General features: G+C 41.8%; 1 protein-coding gene across 9 annotated transcripts in view; it reads right to left on the bottom strand.

The window, feature by feature from the left end:
• Window positions 1-16,921, bottom strand: part of lrba (LPS responsive beige-like anchor protein) — a 395,517-nt gene that overhangs the window by 8,126 nt on the left and 370,470 nt on the right. For 7 of the 9 annotated variants that reach the window (XM_034188371.1, XM_034188368.1, XM_034188367.1 and 4 more), the window contains 2 exons: window positions 3,141-3,242; window positions 2,843-3,039 (listed from right to left, as the gene is read on the bottom strand). In XM_034188371.1, coding sequence (XP_034044262.1) covers window positions 2,843-3,039; window positions 3,141-3,242 — 299 coding nt within the window. The remainder of the gene's footprint in view (window positions 1-2,842; window positions 3,040-3,140; window positions 3,243-16,921) is intronic. The other 2 variants (XM_034188370.1, XM_034188375.1) reach the window with 1 other exon arrangement.

Here is a 16,921-nt window from a genome sequence, read left to right as displayed (position 1 = left end):
GGAGCGTGACGGAACGCAGAGCTGCTCTGATTTGGGAGGCGTAGGTCTGCGCGCCATGCACGGTAACTGCCCCGTGCATCAACATTCAGAGTTAATCTGACAACAACGATAAAGATGACCCGCGGTTCCACCCATCCATCAAATGTGCCACGGCACACAAATGAAATCCAAACATACGCACGACTTCACAGGAACAGAAGTGAAGTCACGAGAGTCACGATTTACGACATGCATATATTTTTTTTAATATCTGTGCATTGACTATTGGAATTCGCGACCTTGCTGACACCCAGCAGGAGACGACAGCACTGGCAGACGTGTCAGCCGGGCCAGGTAGGAGGCTGAGGGCAGAGTGTATAAATCAGTGCCTGGCCACTGTGCCGTCAAGCAAGATGGCCGATGGCTTGGCGGGAGATAAGATGGCTCTCGGGGCTCACATGACTAAAAAAATTACTCCAGCAGAAACATGTGCACTTTTAATGCCCATATTTCCGATGACTTTTAGGGAACACTGGGTGGATTTTGAGCCTGGGAAAGGTAAAAAACTTTAATTTATGGGGCTGTTAACCCCCCTTACATGGATGCAAGCGGTAAAAAAAAAAAACAAAAAAAAAACCTGCTGGAATGGTTACTCCTGCCTGAGTTATATGAGGACTTAAAAAGTGTAATCCGTTCAGTATGGCTTCTGTCACATGATTCTGCTATTAGCTGAGGACGGCGGCTGTTAGCCTGTCATCCATCCTCCGACTCTCAGCCTTATAAATTCACAGTGGATACGTTCTCCCTCATGCTCCTTCTTTTCAACGTGGATACTGCAGGCCAGCACAAACACTTATTTATCCTGGAGTACTACTGTGCAGGGGTTCCATGGGCTAAGATTCATTCTGGTATGTACATAAGAGCACAGCCTCACTCCAAGATGTTAAAATTTTCCTAATACCATCTGACATGGCTGGAATTTACGACAGCGCTGACAAGGCCAGGAACGGCCAGCCATGTTCCCAAGTTGCAGCTCCACATCTCAAGATTGAATTCTGGGAAAAACACCAAACTTGGCACGATGTTTAACAGATTCCACAATGTCTAAGATGGCTGCTAGTTACTATCCGAGTGATAACGCACCCGACCAGCATGAGAAAGCATGCGCTCATTAATCGAGGGTGCGTCTGTGTCTTTGTGCAGGAGTGGGCTGCCTGGCAGGTTAGAACCTTGGGCACCAGAGGGCTTTTTTAATAGGAAACAGGCGTGTGCTCGTCTGTCAGGGCTGGCTTACATTTCCCAGGCCAAACCGGAAACCGAGTGTAGGAAACCAAAGGCGGTAGCTGCTATCTTGTGTCACTGCAGGCACAGAGGAGGAAATGTGGGAAACGGGGAATGTGTCGTCCTGTGCTGGAGGGTAGTTAATGGTGTAGCTGTCCAAGACTGACCACTCTTCTGAAATGTTTCATATCACCGCTGCCGACTCAATTTGCCAAGACAACAGGGTTCTTGATCAAAAGAGCCATTTCCTCTGGTGTGTTTGCGAACAGGAAAGCGAGACGTGAAGTCAGTGTGGCCCCGAGGCACGCCGACCCTTACCTTGCTCAGATCTCAAGAGCAGGCCTTTAATCAGTGAGAGGATTTTCCACAGTGATGTGGCACAGACACACGTACGTGTGAACACTCACACACTTATGCATAAGAAAGGAGGTTGGACAATCCAGCTAAGAGACCATGTGTGGGTTATTTTTCAACATAGCTGCCTTTGGGGGTTCACAAACATCTTCTAAAAGCTGCTACATCACTTGGATCCTCTCAATGTAGATGCATTCACCCACAATGTCAAAAACTCCTCATCAGCAGATATGATGTCTTCATTGTTGTGATATTTCTTAAAAGGAAGTCTGGTGGTGCCAACTCAAGAGACCACGATCGATGGTCAACCAGTTAGAAGCCACAACCACACACAGCAGCCATGACAACCCCAAAGGTATGATCCAGGGCACTGTCCTGACTAAATAAGCCCGTCTTTAATGGGTCCTCAGTCAGATGGCATAGCATAGAAATAATGAATGTTTGAGTGCAAAGGTAAGATTATTTTCATGCACTGAAAGATGAAACGCCAAAGTATTCTTTCCATCGCACAAATGGAAACATTCATGATTTTTATGATTATGACACCAACATATATCAGTATCATTTGATGTTTTTACTTAAAATTAGACAGTTGTTTCTTCGCAGCATTGGGGCAGAGACGGCTGTGTGTCCACGCAGCAGTGGACTCTGTCCTGCATGCAAACAGCCAACACACCACTGAGCTTATCGAGAGCCAGTGAGGACCAAAGCGGTGCTCACTAAGCTCAGCAGACTGTGTGGAAACACACGTCTACTTGAATCAATCCAGCAAAAAAAAAAAAAAAAAAAAAAAAAAAAAAAAAAAACAGGAACTTCTGATTGCTTCAATGGCCATAACATATGTCCCCGTGGACACTGCAGCTTATAATATTTTGGATTTACATATTTTTACGAAAAGGGAGTGAGGTCATTCAATAGAGCGACACATTAACGTATGGAACAAGAATGCCGGTAAATAGAACCAATGACATGACGTCAGACTATTTCTCCATAGAATGGTACAAATAACATCACATGACATACAATCTACCAATCAAATGACAAGGATCTATTACTGTATCACATAATCTGTGTATATGCTGTCAACTCTCTCAGAGGAGATTCCAACAGTCAATCAAGTAAAAACATGACAGTCTATCATCCTTCAGTGTGGCACAGGCTGTGAAGACCTTGGGTCATTTTCAAAGCTTGTAGTAAGAAGAAGGAGTCCAAACCTAAACTTTCTCACCTTGATGCTGTCATCCACCTCCATGTGTCGCAGCAGTTTGCCATTGACACTGAAGAGACAAAACTGTCCCTTGTCGTAGTAGATGAAGCAGTGTCCTTCAGTGGAAGACTGGATGAGACGCGGCCGTGTGCACTGCGCTGGTCCCTCCAGGGTCCGCAGCAGGTCCCCATTCATGGAATGGATCAGACAAGGACCCTCTGCACATGGACAAGACAAAGTACAGCTCATTTTGTAGTCACAAGTGTTAGCTGATGAGTCTCCAACAAATAGATTTGTAGTTGTACACAAGCAGGTTTACCTTTGCACCCACTGATGATGAGACCCAACTCGGCACACACACTTGCACATGTAACCTCACAGTCATGGCCTGTTAAGATGGCTCGGGGTGTGACAAACTCTGCTAAAACACACACACACACACAAAACAACCCTTTATGTTGCCATCAAAAGAAGAACACACAGTGTTACTTTGCTCACTAGAGGGAGCACAACACAAACTATCTTCATTCTTCATAGTCACAAGTGCTTCGGTGAAGAAAAGGAAATATGAACAAATGGCAAAGTCTGAAATTAATGGGACAATCACTGAGACAAATGTAAAGCAGTCGAGCACACATTTTATTGATGAACAACGCTGACAATTTATTAATAGAAAGGTGGCTAATGGACGAAGATAAAAATAAGTACAGTGAGTGCTATAGGCCCTGAGGCCCATTGGTCCCGATACCCATTTCTGAATTCGATGGTGAAGAGGATGAGAGTCTATGACTCTCCCTAGACAAGATGCCAGTCCATCACAGGTTACTTCTCCAACTAAGGCTGGTACCCTTTCACAGCTGGGTGGATCGGTACAATGCAAATGAAGCACATGTAGTGTGACCGGAAATCAAACCCAAGCCTACATATGGTGTGGATTTAAAAGTACGAGGTCTGTCAATAAAGTATAGGTCCTTTTTATTTTTTTCAAAAGCTATATGGATTTCATTCATATGTTTTTACGTCAGACATGCTTGAACCCTCGTGCGCATGCGTGAGTTTTTCCACGCCTGTCGGTGACGTCATTCGCCTGTGAGCACTCCTTGTGGGAGGAGTTGTCCAGCCCCTCGTCGGAATTCCTTTGTCTGAGAAGTTGCTGAGAGACTGGCGCATTGTTTGATCAAAATTTTTTCTAAACCCGTGAGGCACATCGAAGTGGACACGGTTCGAAAAATTAAGCTGGTTTTCGGTGAAAATTTTAGCGGCTGATGAGAGATTTTGAGGTGATACTGTCACTTTAAGGACTTCCCACGGAGCGAGACGTCACGCAGCGGTCCCAGGCGCCGTCGTCAGCCTGTTTCAAGCTGAAAACCTCCACATTTCAGGCTCTATTGATCCAGGACGTCGTGAGAGAACAGAGAAGTTTCAAAAGAAGTCGGTTGCAGCATTTTATCCGGATATTTCACTGTTAAAGGAGATTTTTTTTAATGAAAGACGTGCGAGCGGATTGCAGCGTCGGTTCGCAGCCGCTGCGACGCTCCGCCACAGGAAAAACACCTCTGTTGGAAGCCTTAAGGACAAGTTGTAACATGTCCAGCTGTTAAACAATTTCTCATATACTCACTCCACTGAAAGCCATCAAAAGCCGCCTGGATTTCACAAATGGTTATCAACACAGAGATGTTTTTCCTGTGGCGCCGCACTGCACCGGCTGCGTCCCGATGCGCGGACGCCTCAAAATCTCTCATCAGCCGTTAAAATTTTCACCGAAAACCAGCTTAATTTTTCGAACCGTGTCCACTTCGATGTGCCTCACGGGTTTAGAAAAAATTTTGATCAAACAAAGCGCCAGTCTCTCAGCAACTTCTCAGACAAAGGAATTCCGACGAGGGGCTGGACGACTCCTCCCACAAGGAGTACTCACAGGCAAATGACGTCACCAACAGGCGTGGAAAAACTCACGCATGCGCACGAGGGTTCAAGCATGTCTGACGTAAAAACATATGAATGAAATCCATATAGTTTTTGAAAAAAATAAAAAGGACCTATACTTTATTGACAGCCCTCGTATTGTTCTAATTATTAATCATGTACAAAGGACAAGTGTTAATAAGTCTTGGCTTCACCATGCACATTTTAATTTTTAATGGATTATTTCCATCATGTTATTCCGAATAAATCTGAACATGACATACTGGTAGCCCAAATCTTTATCTCTCTGAGCTTCCTGCTCTACACTAACATAAGACAAGTCTGCTGTTTCCACCACACTATGAAACTTCCTTGGGTCCTAAATGGTAACGACCCAGGCAGAAAACTGGTCCACCCCAACCTCTCAAAAGTAATCATCTGGCCACAGCCTGGTGAAACATAGGCATTGCCTCCAGCCACTGGAGCCCTCAACACTCAGGCACCTTTGCACTAGACCACGCACAAAGAAATGCACCACTTTCCCAGAACACTGTAGCTGATGTTCCCTCACAACACAAGTGACACTTCTCATCCAAGTCTCCCGAAGAAACTGCTCATTTGACACAAAGTCATTCCAGAAGTACTCAAGGTTCCTTTGAAGAGACCTAGTACCAAAGGCATTGCCTTAGGTCACTGGTTACATCACTAGTTAGCAAGTCTAACAGCTGTACAGTAAGACAGGAGCACCAGGACCCGAAAGACTTGGACTTTTGCTTTCATACAAAGACATCCACAATGCCAAACACCTCTGTGCAGCGACCTCATAATTCCATAATCTTTTTCCCAGGAGAATCTTAATCTCAGAGGCTAAAAGCCACGATAATTGACTGTCTCTACAAGTTCACCACCTTAACTGCATACAGATACACATCTGATGACCGAGCCCAGGAAGAAAATGGAAGCATAGACCTTAGTCTTGATCTAGGACAATCACAAACCCAGATCCTGCAATTCCTCGTTCACCTTCTCAAGTGCTGTAATCAGGGTATTGTTACTGCAAAGATCATAACAATGTCCACAAAGATTAATAAACCTTTCTTTGCATACCAACACACCAAGGCCACTCCAGTTTATGTGAGCACTGAACACCGAAGGAGCCAGAACATATCCCTGATGGGCACCAGTTAAATTTTTTTTTTTGTTTATTACCCGGGGCCATCATACATGGCCATTGGGTATTGCAAAGACTTTGCGTCTGTCTGTCTGTCTGCCTGCCCATCCATCCGTCCGTCCGTCCGTCCGTCCGTGCTTAAGCATAAGTCCAGAGTCTATTACTGCCAGAGTCTTCAAATTCACAGGGAACATTCTTGGGACACAGACCTTGAACAAGTTCAAAGATGGCTAAACTTTGCCTATTTTATTAGGTATTTTAAGATGTTAAAATGTCACATTCTGTTTCATTCTGTTCCATTTTTTTCTTGAGTGGCAAGGGTGACAGCCAATCAGAGTACAGCAGCACTGTGACATCAATGGCTGGTCTCTCTTAAACTGCTTTGTTTAATGTGTTTACATAACATGTTTCTCATATATTATTTAAGAGCTAGCAAGAAATAAACACTTCTACAACAGAAAACCCTGTTTTTGAAACCTAATAACATCTCTGAAGTGATTTACAAGATATCAGCATGCCGACGTTACAGGCTGGTCTAGCTTGCTGCAAAACTGTGTTTCGTTTGTCAATCAATCAATCAAGTTTTATTTCTATAGCACTTTACAACAGTTTTCACTGAACCAAAGTGCTTTCCAATAGCACCAGCTAGAGATAAAATAAAAAGAAAAGTACAAAAAACACAATAAAACACAATAAGAGCATCCAAAATAGAATAAAAATAGACAAAAAAGTGTCAAAGCAATTATGTGCAAAAAGCTGCCCTGAACAAGTATGTTTTTAACTTGGCTTTAAACAGAGACAAGCTATTAATGGACCTCAGTTCAGGAGGTAATGCATTCCACAACTTAGGACCTGCTACTGCAAAAGAACGGTCACCCCATTGTTTGGACCTGGACCTGGGAACCTCAAGAAAGTTTTGGTCAGCAGACCGAAGTGCTCTACAGGGTTGTGTGTTTTTAACAGGTCACATAAATAAGAAGGTGCAATGCCATTTACAGCTTTAAAAACAAACATTAACAGTTTAAAATCAACTCAAACGGACTGGAAGCCAGTGCAGGGAGTAAAGTACAGGAGTGATGTGGCTGTGCTTCCTGGTATTGGTCAACAGGTGAGCAGCAGCATTCTGGACCAGTTGGAGTCAGTTTAGAGAGCCTTGAGTGATACCAACATAAAGTGCATTGCAATAGTCAATCCGGGAGCTGATAAAAGCATGCATAGCCTTTTCAAGGTCCTTTTGGCTTAGAAAGGGTTTGACTTTTGCCAGGAGTCTCAGCTGGAAAAAACTGGCTCTTACCACACTGTCAATTTGTTTCTCAAATTTTAAACAGTCGTCAAACCGCACACCAAGGTTCCTTACCACAGCCCTACGATAAGGAACCAGGGAGCCAAGATCTGGATCAGAGTTAGTTTTAGCTCCAAACAGAATACACTCTGTTTTGGCTTCATTAAGGTGCAGAAAATTCTGAGCCAGCCAGTCCTTAATATCCTTAAAAAAGCTATGTATGGAGTCCAAAGCACTTGTATTATTAGGCACAACTGGCATATAAATCTGGAGGTCATCGGCATAAAAATGAAATTGAAGATTATGTTTGGTGATGACTGAACTCAGTGGAAGCATGTACAAAGAGAACAAGAGCGGTCCGAGGATACTGCCCTGGGGCACACCAGTGGTCAGAGGAACTGTGGAGGAGGAGAAGTCATTAACCATCACCCTGAAAGTCCTGTTGGTCAAATAAGACTGAAACCACTCCAAGACAGTCCCCCGGAGGCCAACCTGCTGGGACAGACGTGTGAGGAGGATTGAGTGGTCCATAGTATCAAACGCAGCTGTTAGATCCAACATCACCAGCAGCACAGGTTTTTTAGAGTCCAACGATAAAAGAATGTCATTTTGTACTTTTACAAGAGCTGACTCAGTGCTATGTCGAGATCTAAAACCCGACTGAAATTTATCTAAAACAGAGTTGTGTTCTAAAAACGATTGCAACTGATTAAAAACTTTTTCTAAAACCTTAGATAAAAACGATAAATTTGACACTGGTCTAAAATTAGATAAAACTGAGGGATCTAGGTTGGGCTTTTTAAGAAGAGGCCTAACTACAGCATGTTTAAAATGGGCTGGAACTGTCCCAGAGCTAAGGCAGCTATTAATAAAAGAGAGCAAGCTCGGACCCACAGTGTTAAAAGCCTCTTTAAAAACCTTTCCTGGAATAGTGTCCAATGAGCAGTAACTGTAAATTTGTTTGTAAATATAACATCTGTCGTATATGATGTAAAAGCCAGCGAGAAATAAACACTTCTAAAACTGAACACGCCGTTTTTTTTGTAACCTGATAACACCTCTGGAGTGATTTACAAGACATTTCGCGGACGTCAGCGTGCATGCTAACATCCGCTAACTCAAAGCTAACTTCCGCTCTTGTCAAAAGCTCATGTACACACACGCCCTCCTGCAGATGCCATTAAAACATCAATATTGTTTATGATTGATTGATTGAGGGGCTTTATTGAACATGTACAAATTGTATGTAAAACAATAGTGTCTTAATAAATTAAACAACTGCAAATTATAAAGAAGACAATGCTCATATGGCTGAGGGTATTTTATATTTTCTTTGACTTGCACATGTTTGGAGAAGTGGTCTATGTCTGTTGTTCCTATCGTTAGTCACTCTCCTTTTCTTGTCACTTGTCACCCTCTGACTCTATCTTTAAAACCGTCACTACCTTCACTGGATCCAGATGTTTCTGCACTAAAAGAACTGCAGACTACGATAAAATCCAAGTTATGAAGTTTGTGGGATTTTATTTTGGTTTGAGATGTCAGGCAGATTGACAAAACAAAAATCGCTCATTACTTTTCCATCCTTCACCTTAAACAAATTAACTCTCATAGCGATTAGACTTTGCCGCTTCACTGCGTATAATTATTTTTAACAATCGCAGGCAGAGGTCACATCCAAACATTTGGTCAGAGTGTGAGAATGCAGAAGTGAAAGACCGTAAGAGAGCACAGGAAGCCATGACATCATAGCCGTGTCCGTCTGCGGTTTGTAGGGCAGCAGTGACGTTCAGACAAGCGTAAGGTCGTTAGGAGTTCAGATGTCTTCTGTGATGTCATCACCAGGAGTTCAGATGTCTTCTGTGATGTCATCACCTGTTCTGCTCACAGATCAGGATCAAACCAAAACATGCAGACATCCAGAACCCAATCCATACAAAAACACTTGACATATTTTCCCCCAGTTAGGAACGTTACCAGTAAAAATCAACAGCTGACACCTGTGCAAACTTATTAAATATTGTTTAAGAGCTTCTGAAACAGATCTACATATTTCTGCTGAAGCGGCAAAAAAAAAAAAAAAAAAAAAAAAAAAAAAAAAAAAAAAAACAACAGCAGCAAAAACAAAACAAAAAAAAAAAAACAACAAAATCGCAGAGGTAGCAAGTAATGCAATAAACAATCAAAGAAGACCTGAGATCTTTCTTGCTCACAAAACCACAGCGACTGTTAAACATTAATTAGATTCAGCTGAAAAACTATTTTAGCTTGAGAATCACTCAACTATTCCTGAGCATTGTGCTTTTACTGGAGTGGCCTGTGAAGAGGCTTATGAACACCATCACTGCTTAATGCCCCTGTAGATTTTCAGTACCGGAATTCACAAGAAAAATCACTTCATCCTCATTCATATGCAAAGATAAGCATCAGTCCAACATAAAATATACTCAGCTCATCGGCTCACAAGTGGGTACCTATAGTGTAAGTATCAAATGTCTACCATGTGCTACACAAGTGCAAGCATGATTCACACTGCAAACTATGAAGGCATGCAGAAATCCAAAACACACACAAAGTACTGGATGCATTAAATCAAAACTTTTATCGATGCAGGACAATCATTAACAAAAATGTTCAAAAACACTTTTTAAAAGTATGAATTTGCAAAAAAATACTAATTCAATGTGGTGATATGATAAGATTTTCATTTTCAACATGCGCTGTGTTTGTGTGAGGTTTTGGCTCGACTTTAAACTTTGTGCCACTGCAGCTGTTGTCCACCAGCTGCCTGTTCACATCAAGCGAACAACCTAAAAATGTGCATTTCATTAAACAGGAAACCATCTCTGTGTCCAACCAGCGCGTGGATTAAAGCACGATATTGAATTCAGTCTGAGAAAAAAAATCAACAAAGATGATAGTGATTCAGCATGTAACCATTTGGTTTACATTAAGGGTGCATCTGACTGTAATCCAAATCAAAACCTACATCAAGCAGGTGTGGACAAAATGTGCAATAAAAGTCTACACTGATTTAAAAAAGCTAGTGCACCTTTGAACTTTTTTCACTTTAGATTTTTTATAACAATTTTTTTAAAAGGGTGTCATTTAAAAATATATATAAAGAACCCCGAATTTTTGTACCTTATTTGATGTCATAAAAATGTTTTAACATGCTAAAGCTCAAAGGTGCACAAAAGCGTTCCCATCACTGCATCAAATTCAGCTTGTCCTCAAATTATTGATGTCTTTAAAAGCTAAATTTTAACCGCTACACTCTGATTACTCAAACCCACATTAGAAACAGCTGATTTATGAGTAAAAACCTCACAGGAGGTGGGAGACTCTCCCCTGGCTGCCAGCAGATGGCAGTGGCGTCTGAGAAATTGTGTATATGTCAACATGTACATGTGCGTGTCAGCCATTCAGAGGCATTTGTGTCAAGCTTATGAAGTGTGTGTGATGTTAACAGAGCATAATGCATCAAGAGGAATGTGTAATGTGTAGACTGAAGGCTCTGGGCTCTTTTTTTCCTTCTTGGAAGAGGAATAAAGAAATCTGTGCCGTCTGTCTGTATGTACTTTTGTGTGTCTGATGTCTGCGGTTGAGGGCAATGGAGCATCACATTGTGGTGGTGAGGGCTTTGGAATGATGACTGCTTTCTCTGCTCCTTTTATAACGGTATGTTAACTGCAGCACACCAACCGTGCAGCAAATCCTGTGTTCATTACCACCAAAAATCATGCAGGTAAACGGTGACACAACAGATATTTTATCATTTAAATTTCACCATCAGTAAAATAAATAAAATGATAATCCACATGCAAACATAAGTCACCTGAACCAGCAGTGCGCTCAGAGTGCACACCTCTGTCAACGCGGTCATCATCATATTGGCTTTTTATTGCCAGTTCAGTCCGCCTTTTTCACTGTCTTTTGAAGAAATTATTTCATGCTCCAAATCACTGTGTGTGCAATTTTAAATGGACATTTCCTGGTCCTTGACCCAAATTAGCCGCTTGTCTTTCATCTGCATTGGCTGCAAAACCCTTTGTCAACAAGTTCTGTGAAAATGAGTTCCAGTAAGATGGAACCCTCTGCTCCAAAACAGAACAGTTGTCAGATTGGAAAATCATCTGAACTTCAAGCTCAACTGATTTTCCTTTTCAAACGAAACTCAGCAAAACTCCCATCTACAAATAGCAACAAAAAGTCCCGATTTATTTTGATATTTAATTATATCACACAGCACCAGTAAGAGGTTTGGACACACTTTCCTATTCAAATGGACAAGAAAGTGTGTCCAAATGTTTGACAAGTAGCACACACACGTACATACATATATATGTATACACACATATACATATGTGCAAACCTACATATACACAAAAGGTTAGACACACTTTCCCATTCACTTGAATGGGAAAGTGTGTCTAAATCACACACACACACACACACACACACACACACACACACACACACACACACACACACACACACACACACACACACACACACACACACACACACACACACACACACACACACCACTTTATTAGGTACACCTGTTCAATTGTTTAACACAAATCAGCCAATCACATGGCAGCAACTGATTGCATTTATGCATCTAGACATGGTGGAGATGACTTGTTGAAGTTCAAAGTGAGCATTAGAATGGGATGAAAGGGGAATTAAGTAACTTTGAACGCGGTGTGGTTGTTGGTGCCAGACTGGCTGGTCTGAGTATTTCACAAACTGCTGATCTACTGGGATTTTCAGGCACAACCATCTCTAGGGTTTACAGAGAATGGCCAGAAAAAGAGAAAATATCTAATGAGCAGCAGTTGTGTGGACACAAGTGCCTGGTTGATGTCAGAGGAGAATGGGCAGAGGACTGCATGATGCTATTGTATCAATATGGACCAACACCTCTGAGTAATGTTTCCAACACCTTGTTGAATCTATGCCATGAAGAATTAAGGCAGTTCTGAAGGAAAACGGGAGTGTAATCCGGTACTAGCAAGGTGTACCTAATAAAGTGGCCAGTGAGTGTGACTGCATATATATATATATACACTCAACAAAAATATAAACGCAACACTTTTGGTTTTGCTCCCATTTTGTATGAGATGAACTCAAAGATCTAAAACTTTTTCCACATACACAATATCACCATTTCCCTCAAATATTGTTCACAAACCAGTCTAAATTTGTGATAGTGAGCACTTCTCCTTTGCTGAGATAATCCATCCCACCTCACAGGTGTGCCATACCAAGATGCTGATTAGACACCATGATTAGTGCACAGGTGTGCCTTAGACTGCCCACAATAAAAGGCCACTCTGAAAGGTGCAGTTTTGTTTTATTGGGGGGGATACCAGTCAGTATCTGGTGTGACCACCATTTGCCTCATGCAGTGCAACACATCTCCTTCGCATAAAGTTGATCAGGTTGTCAATTGTGGCCTGCGGAATGTTGGTCCACTCCTCTTCAATGGCTGTGCGAAGTTGCTGGATATTGGCAGGAACTGGTACATGCTGTCGTATACGCCGGTCCAGAGCATCCCAAACATGCTCAATGGGTGACATGTCCGGTGAGCATGCCGGCCATGCAAGAACTGGGACATTTTCAGCTTCCAAGAATTGTGTACAGATCCTTGCAACATGGGGCCGTGCATTATCCTGCTGCAACATGAGGTGATGTTCTTGGATGTATGGCACAACAATGGGCCTCAGGATCTTGTCACGGCATCTCTGTGCATTCAAAATGCCATCAATAAAATGCACCTGTGTTCTTCGTCCATAACAGACGCCTGCCCATACCATAACCCCACCGCCACCATGGGCCACTCGATCCACAACATTGACATCAGAAAACCGCTCACCCACACGACGCCACACACGCTGTCTGCCATCTACCCTGAACAGTGTGAACCGGGCTTCATCCATGAAGAGAACACCTCTCTAACGTGCCAAACGCCAGCGAATGTGAGCATTTGCCCACTCAAGTCGGTTACGACGACGAACTGGAGTCGAGACCCCGATGAGGACGACAAGCATGCAGATGAGCTTCCTTGAGACGGTTTCTGACAGTTTGTGCAGAAATTCTTTGGTTATGCAAACCGATTGTTTCAGCAGCTGTCCGAGTGGCTGGTCTCAGACAATCTTGGAGGTGAACATGCTGGATGTGAAGGTCCTGGGCTGGTGTGGTTACACGTGGTCTGCGGTTGTGAGGCTGGTTGGATGTACTGCCAAATTCTCTGAAACGCCTTTGGAGACGGCTTATGGTAGAGAAATGAACATTCAATACACGAGCAACAGCTCTGGTTGACATTCCTGCTGTCAATCAATCAATCAATCAATTTTTTTATATAGCGCCAAATCACAACAAACAGTTGCCCCAAGGCGCTTTATATTGTAAGGCAAGGCCATACAATAATTATGTAAAACCCCAACGGTCAAAACGACCTCCTGTGAGCAAGCACTTGGCTACAGTGGGAAGGAAAAACTCCCTTTTAACAGGAAGAAACCTCCAGCAGAACCAGGCTCAGGGAGGGGCAGTCTTCTGCTGGGACTGGTTGGGGCTGAGGGAGAGAACCAGGAAAAAGACATGCTGTGGAGCGTGCAATTGGCATGTCAGCATGCCAATTGCACGCTCCCTCAAATCTTGCGACATCTGTGGCGTGCTGTGTGATAAAGCTGCACCTTTCAGAGTGGCCTTTTATTGTGGGCAGTCTAAGGCACACCTGTGCACTAATCATGGTGTCTAATCAGCATCTTGATATGGCACACCTGTGAGGTGGGATGGATTATCTCAGCAAAGGAGAAGTGCTCACTATCACAGATTTAGACTGGTTTGTGAACAATATTTGAGGGAAATGGTGATATTGTGTATGTGGAAAAAGTTTTAGATCTTTGAGTTCATCTCAAACAAAATGGGAGCAAAACCAAAAGTGTTGCGTTTATATTTTTGTTGAGTGTATATATATATATATATATATATATATATATATATATCGATATAGATTAACTACTTCCAGCACCAATAATGTGTTGATTGTTTTTAAATCAAGAAAAACATTGTGAAAACACTTTTATTTTCTTTTGCATTTTACGATGGGTTGGGGTCACAAAATCAATTTAGCTTAGGGTGGACGCATAATGAACTTTCATTAAAAAAAAAAAAAAATTCAGGTGGGCGTTTAACCAACCTTTTTCAGAAAAAGAAAGAAAAAGGGGGTGGATATGGTAACTTGTTTAATAACTGAAAGTCATATCTTTCAGTTATTTTCAGAGATTTTGTGCGTAAACTGATGAACTGCAGTGAAACACTGGTTTAACTTTAATGGTTAATAGTAACAGCCACATAGAACTCTTACAGGTTTAAAATTTCGCAAAAAATGTTTGATTTGTGATGTTTCTTATCCAGATTTTAATGTTCAGTAAGTAGATTAGAAAAAAAAAATGGTCTCGGACCAAATAATATAATCATTAAAGGGGTCAAACTGCCAAATCCCTTTTTTATCTATCTTTTACATTTTTATGCATTTGCTATTTAATGGCTAACATCTCCAAAGTCTGACAATTCTACGACTGTCAAATATATTACTGATTTAAGCACAATTTATAAATGGCACAACTTAAACCCGAGTGCCCACTGGACTGGGGGCTGCAGTGCTTCCAGCAAAAAACAAAAAAACAAAAACATTTAAATCCATGTTAAACATGTAGCAACCAAGGCATGTTGCATATTCACTTAACAGTTACAAGCTCAACTAAAAGCCCAAAAGAACCATTTCTACTGAAGCAAAACACATTTCCAACACCAAGCAACTAAATGAACAAGCAGGAAAAAGATGTTAATGGTGCACGCCAGAAAACCGGCATTTGTGTTTGTGCTTTTGTTTTATTACTCTTCATCCAAAATTCACTGAACCACCAGCAAAAAAGACCAAAATTAAACTTCACACAGCCATAACCAGAAATAACATCCTACCTTTGCTGTTTTGTGATGATAAATCATGTTCCACTGCATAAATCCATTTGAAAAATGTTAATCCCGTGCCCCTGTGTCACACTGAGATGATTCTGGAGAGTTTTTGCCAACTTTTCATTCCGACAGATGGAGCACACTGGGGAGTAAAGCAGTGATTTCTCTTGGCGCATGATCTGTATTCTTTTTTGTGTTGCTGACATAAATTTGGGGACTGCAAGTCCATTCTACTGGCTCTGATGATTCGATAGAGGTGTCAATAGGTTCCTGAGATAAAGCTATGCCTAACATTGATTGTGTGTTCAGAGGGACACTGAGCATTACGTACTGAGACGCAGTGGAGTTTTGTGTGGTGGATTTTTTTTTTTTTTTTCAAAGCAAACTCAAAAAACAGCTATAAATAGATTAAATGAATACCTATAGTGACATGTAAGTGAAACAACACGAGTAGTATAGTTTGGTATCAGAAATCTGAAATGGACCACAATGTGCCAAATGTGGCCAATTTGGAGATTTTGCCAAAATATTACTTTAGACACATACCTCTCCAGAACTTCTCTGCTTCAGTTTTTGGCATCAGTTTTGGTGTGCAGGTGCTAGTCAGATGTTGTAATATAATTTTCAAAAGGTTTTGAGTTTCAGCTGCATCATTCTAAAGGACAAATCACTCTAAAATTGTACCTTTTTTTTTTTTTTTTTTTAGGTGCAAATGAAATTTTAATTTTTTGTTGTGTGTCATCTTCATGAAATCCTCTATCTGGCTCCACACCTGTGCATTGTCTCTGTTAACAGGAGTTAGAAAGGTGGTGAGGAAAAACTCAAATTTTTTGCAAAAATTGCTACATGATTGGCCGGGAGGAAGTTAATATCAAAGGAAACAGACTTGGTATGTATTTGAAGCAATATATGGTTTTAAACTTTCTTCGTGGAGCTAATCACACATCAAATAAGATTAGTGCCATTAAAAGTAATGTGCATTAACCTGTTATCGCTGACATTAACAGCTCTAATGTATGTGTGTGTGTGTGTGCATATATATATATATATATATGAAAAAAGCTGTGGTAATTAGCATAATTTATTTTTAAAGGGGGCAGGGGTGGATACTGTGTGCTAGCAAAACAGTTTCCTCAACGTCATTGTCTGAAGCTAAGAATATGAGTTAAGTATCACTTGTTCCGTCTTCCCATCAAAAACCAACGTGGCTTTTTAACTAAATTGTAGTTTGTCATAAACTACAGCCCATTTCTAACAGATCACTTTACAACACGCACGCCAACGTGTTTTGGCTAAATTAGCAGTGCGTATTCTGCAGTGTGCGTGTGAAGCTTTGATCAGGGCTGTTGCCACATGTTGTGGTAATGCTGCCGAGGCCTGTGACATTTTTCACTTTTATCGAGCAACGTGACCCCTTGGCCCACGGACGGTGGTGAACTTTCATGTGCCGGGCTGCCGACCCCCAACATCACAGTTAACGTATCTAAGTGGCGCTCACTTTCACTTGCACTAAAGACAGAATCACACACGCACACACAGTCTTACACACACATTATCAAAAAGCTGCTCCTGGTGAGACAGTACTACGAAATCCAATCTGTATGCAGGAGACCCAGCCTGGTCAGACGAAACTACTTGTTACTTTGCAGAGGGAGGCCGTAAATCACACAGTCACAACTGTCTGGGAGCGTGAGCACTCAGAATGTCTGTGTGTGTGTGTCTCTGTGTGTGTGTGTGTGTGTGTGTGTGT

This window comes from Thalassophryne amazonica, chromosome 15 (assembly GCF_902500255.1).
Source record: "Thalassophryne amazonica chromosome 15, fThaAma1.1, whole genome shotgun sequence".
NCBI classification, from domain to species: domain Eukaryota; kingdom Metazoa; phylum Chordata; class Actinopteri; order Batrachoidiformes; family Batrachoididae; genus Thalassophryne; species Thalassophryne amazonica.
Note: the sequence above shows the minus strand (reverse complement) of the source record. Positions and strands in the feature narration are given on the sequence as shown.